The sequence below is a fragment of the Bremia lactucae genome, linkage group LG1 (assembly GCF_004359215.1).
Source record: "Bremia lactucae strain SF5 linkage group LG1, whole genome shotgun sequence".
In the NCBI taxonomy this organism is placed as follows: Eukaryota; Oomycota; class Peronosporomycetes; order Peronosporales; family Peronosporaceae; genus Bremia; species Bremia lactucae.
In genome coordinates this window covers 1643133-1647736 of record NC_090610.1, presented here as the reverse complement: position 1 = coordinate 1647736, position 4604 = coordinate 1643133, and the positions used below count along the sequence as shown (strand labels likewise).

General features: G+C 42.7%; 2 protein-coding genes across 2 annotated transcripts; one reads left to right on the top strand and one right to left on the bottom strand.

Annotated features, from left to right (window-relative positions):
* Window positions 1-580: 580 nt before the first annotated feature.
* On the top strand, window positions 581-1966 carry CCR75_006938 (uncharacterized protein; the record flags this gene model as incomplete). The annotated part of the gene is made up of 1 exon (XM_067965003.1): window positions 581-1966. One exon carries the CDS (start codon window positions 581-583, stop codon window positions 1964-1966), a length of 1386 nt encoding a protein of 461 aa, XP_067822846.1.
* On the bottom strand, window positions 606-4020 carry CCR75_006939 (uncharacterized protein). Its single transcript, XM_067965004.1, has 9 exons — window positions 3650-4020; window positions 3442-3573; window positions 3332-3376; window positions 3177-3278; window positions 3027-3112; window positions 2747-2971; window positions 2538-2717; window positions 2350-2467; window positions 606-2284 (listed from the first exon to the last, which is right to left on the bottom strand). Exons 1-9 carry the CDS (start codon window positions 3836-3838, stop codon window positions 2105-2107), a joined length of 1257 nt encoding a protein of 418 aa, XP_067822845.1. The 5' UTR covers window positions 3839-4020; the 3' UTR covers window positions 606-2104.
* Window positions 4021-4604: the final 584 nt, after the last annotated feature.

Sequence of the window (4604 nt, the reverse complement as noted above, 5' to 3'; positions counted from 1 at the left end):
TTCTATCTTTGTAAATGCTAACTTAATTATAATCTAATACTAAACATGTAAATGAATTCTTATCTCTATCTTATCTGTAACTCTCTCTTTAATTACTCCTACAGCTGATTAGTCTGCGGAATAAATAGATATAATGGTCTATACCTATTTATGGAAAAGAATTCTGAATATTACTATATAAAGTAATATCCTCCAAACATTATCTACCTTTAAGATGATATATTAATAAACAACCTTTAAGTGTTAATTTCATGTAGCGATACGCCCCGTTACAGTGGCTGCTATAGTAGCACCCGCCTACTTAAAAGGAATAGTAAAGGAGAATGAACATTATTATTTCTACTCGTAATATCGCCAAAATTTTCCAACGTGGTAATATTGTAGTGAGCAAATGTGACAATTGTGTTCATTAGTTGATTTAAGTATTAATTGCCCCTCCAATTGCAGTCATCTACTTGTTTTTAGCAGTTACAATCATGTTTTGACTGGGATAATTTTTGCCCAATTATTGTTAGTCTGTGTTGTAACTCAAGTGATTGGAGCTCCCAGCCTGTCAAACTTTTACACTCAAATTGACCTTATGGAAACAGTCGAAGCGATATCTGACCTCGCCGTCGCTGCACACCACGCCGATGCTCAAATGTACTTAAGAATGTCACAGCTCGATAGCTCTGCGATGGATAAGAATGCTAAGGTGGTGATGACCACTGCTGCGACGGACGATAGTAAGGATGGAGGAGGCAGTGACTGCGACAGTATCGAGATAACCGTTAAAACGAAGCTAGAAGATTTAGCGTTCGAGCCACATGCTGCAGAATTATCAAGCGGCGGCAGTTGCGACTATGACAGCGATGAAGGCGCTGATGATTTAAATGAACTTCGCGCCACGATTGAGGCAGCCATGGAGAAAGAAAATTATAAGAATGGTCCAGCGCTGACCACAGAACACGAGGTCGTGCTGCCTCCTGTGCGCGAACCCGGAGTGGATCTTACGAACGATTGTCCCATTGCGCATTGTGGAAGTATTCTGAATATTAGTGCGACCGCACTTATGATTACCGTGCAGGCAATATCGAACACCACATTGCTGAACGAAGGAAGCGTGCTATGTCTTGAAGACCGTACGGTACTTGGGTGCATAGATGAAGTCTTCGGTCCTGTTATGATGCCCATGTACCTTATTCGCTTTGCAAGCACTTTCAAGATCCCTAAGAATGCGCGAGTGAACTCTACAGTCTACTACGCGACTGAACACACGACATATATTGTCCCAGAAGACATTAAACACAAGGGTACAGACGCGTCAAACATTTTTGACGAAGAGGCAGATGAGACGGAATTTTCTGACGATGAAGCAGAGGCGGCCGCTAAACGCGGTGGACGCAAACGCAATCGAGGTGGTGCGCAAAATCATGGTATAAAAGGCACTAATTATGCGCCATCCCAAGCCAACGGTGGTGGTCGAGGTGGACGCGGTGGACATGGCAAATTCGAAAGAAATGCCGTTTATAATTATTCAAGACATCGTGCTTCACCTCCGAGAATCGTTGGGTGCAGTCAGCATACACCAACGTATCAGATGCTTGCCATGCCTTCCATGCAGACAAGGCCTTACGGTGGTATTACAAATTATACACAGCCACAGTCTGCAGCGTACGGAAGCCCGCTTTACACAGCTTTTCGGGGCAATAGATTACTTGTATCCTCACACGATATATCGCCTGTGTCGCAGGAGCACATAGTGTCAAACGGCTACTACCAACCACTCCTACCATCTCAAGATTTGACTTCGTACCCTCCGCATGCTCTTTACCCGCATAGCCAACTGCAACTCTCGCCTCAAGCATACTACTGCCAGCCTCAGCAACCACGAACCGTACCGCATAGCGAAGCTTACCCTCCGCATAGGCAATCTAAGAGCGTTGCACCTCCGATACCTCGACCGTTCTATGGGAACGGACAGTAGCAGCAGCAACAGAAAGTTTTATGACAACGGCTTTACTTGTATTACATATTTTAAATCGTGAGCAATAATTTCGCAAACTTGTACAATGTTTAGCTTAGCTGTAGTGACTAGCGCAGAGAGAACGGCGTCATTGCTTATCTAATTGCGAATAGAAAGAGTTACACTAGCAATAAAACCGTTTTTCATTACTTCGAAAGTGCATCCTGGTGTCAGCGGATAGCACAATGTCGATCCAAAAGGGTGAAGACCCAGACCATTGTCGTGGACAACAGGCCGCAAATCTGTCGCTTTTTCAAAAGTCAAGCAAATTTCTTTCCACTACATCACAAATCAACATTGTCAAAGCCAAGGTCTGGCATGCAATACAATTTAAGTAGCGGTACCGATATATGAGGCGTCACTTTTATAATAGATCGCTGTGATAGCTTAGACTCTTGCGGAGCACTCAATGGAAATTTAAGTAGAAAGTTGCATTTGTTGTACGCGCCAAAGTCAGGATGACTAGAAATTTAAAACAGGAATTAGCGAGTTATAATCCGGTCGAGATCAATAATATGTCCCAGATACTTACCCTAAAGCGTTGGTTTTCAATATTACCTTCGACGCTCGATGCATTACATTGTACAGTATGTCAAGACCTAAGTGAGGATAGTTGTGGAAGTACTCCGCTTCAATTCCACCAGCAATGGTAGCACTACATATGTGAATTAAGAGCACAACGCTCGTAAAATATTCAAAGCTCTTTAAGCTTCTGCAATAGGCTTAATAGCAAATATGTACCCATAGTTGGGATCTTCAAATCTTCGAAAGACGGATACTGGCGCTCCTAGCTTGCTAATGATTTCCTGCAAAGCTCGAAATTCAACATCAAAATCGTAGTCGCATACAAAGCTATTTTGCAAAACCTGAGGAGACCACCCGAGCCGAATGCACTGCTTTCGGCCAGCAAATGCTAATGACGTTATATTCCCATCAATTTCCACTCCAACTTCCTCAAAATAGTGCCTGCAAACAAATCGTCAAAGGCTAAATTACTTCAGTCTAAAACTTAGAAACTTACTTTTCGACAGGAGGAGGAGACTCAGGTGAACGATAATCTTCACCTACAAAAACAGCAAGTCCTGTGGCTGCTGAAGTTGCACCATTCTGCAATCAAATAAGCATAGTAATTTTATCCCCGAAACACTATAATCGCAAGAAATTATTTAACCGGAAATTCCATCGGTAAGTTTGTGCAGTCCTCGTACAAGTCACGATACTTTACTGGAATTGAGAATCTAATACACCCACCATCGTAGGCCAAGACGTAGCTCTAGAGCAACAATCGTGAAGACGTTATCAAAAATCAATTATTGTTGCGCCAACCTCTACTGCCGCGTTGTAATGGCCAGGAAATGTCGGTCCAAATAGCTAAAATGTAAATAAAATTACTGAAAAGAAACAGTTGCCACAATGAAAAAGATCGGGTCGCTCACGTTGTAAACAGACATGAAGGTCGCGGAGATATCTCCACCAAAAATGATGACGCGTCCAAATTTCAGAGCCACGCGGTTTACATCATAGAAATCGATACACTTGAGCATCTGCCGCAAGGGATCAAATAGCAACTAAAGCAGAAGCGATCGTGAAGTAATGAAATCTATGTAGGAGTGATATGTATAATTAAAGAAGTCTGCTTCTAACTTTAAGGCCGTCCTGATCAGACTTCACGACGACGTCGCGCTTGTATGGTTCAGAAACGTCGTACACGATTTCAAAGGGACGCACCGGGAGACGGCTCTTAAGAACATGCAGGACTTCAGCAATACTTGCGCCAAGACGAAATGGACCGACGCCCAGGCCTAGCTCGATTCGCCATACTTCGCGGATCATAAAGAGCAGCTAAAAAAGTTTACATAATTAAGCCAAGTGACAGAAATTACATATTATACACCAATCAAAGGCCATAAGTGTCTGACAAAATGCTTAATTTGCTTCAGCTTTTTAAAGAGATTCGTCAGCATGTTACAGGAGAACCTGTCTAAAATAATACTGTGTTAATTAATAACCTCCCCCCAAGTAATAGTTTACCTCCGTCTTAAGGTTGGGCAAATACTTAGATAAATGAACCTCTTTAATTTAATTAATAAACGCAATTTGAGGTCCCGATTTTTTTTAAATTTATGATTCATGTATTTTTTTTTAGAAAAAATCAGATACAATAAATAATCTAAAGCACTACCTAAACACGTCTTAAGAAATCTCGTATGTCAGGCTGAACCATTTGGTTTGTGCGGATTGCTCCAACCCTGTCCTACACCTGCTGTACTGACTTGAGGAAACCCAGCGCATCGCCATCCTGTTGCAGCCACAATGTTCAAGCAACTCGAGTGCTTTCTGAGCATCCACGACAGCGATTCCTAGCTGTCATCCTGCTCGTCCTCAGGCTGAGTCGGAAGGTGGCCCTCAATTATATCATCCATGTCTGGAATGTATGATGTAATCTGCTCACCAGGATAGTATAGCAGGTTGTAGATGTCCATCGGGTTGGAATACCTGAAGCTCCACCATGACTTCATTGTCAAGGTACTGCTCCTCGAGGACTGGTGCAGCATCAGATGGTTTTGACCGGATGTTGCAGTGCCGGAAACAGTTGTGG

Bases quoted from the DNA above. Each gene is read 5' to 3' on its own strand.
- CCR75_006939 (XM_067965004.1), bottom strand. From the start codon at position 3,838: ATGATCCGCGAAGTATGGCGAATCGAGCTAGGCCTGGGCGTCGGTCCA. The intron at 3,377-3,441 runs GTGAGCGACCCG...TTTACATTTTAG, and splicing joins CCTTCATGTCTGTTTACAAC to CTATTTGGACCGACATTTCC. The intron at 2,468-2,537 runs GTAAGTATCTGG...TTAAATTTCTAG, and splicing joins TTGAAAACCAACGCTTTAGG to TCATCCTGACTTTGGCGCGT.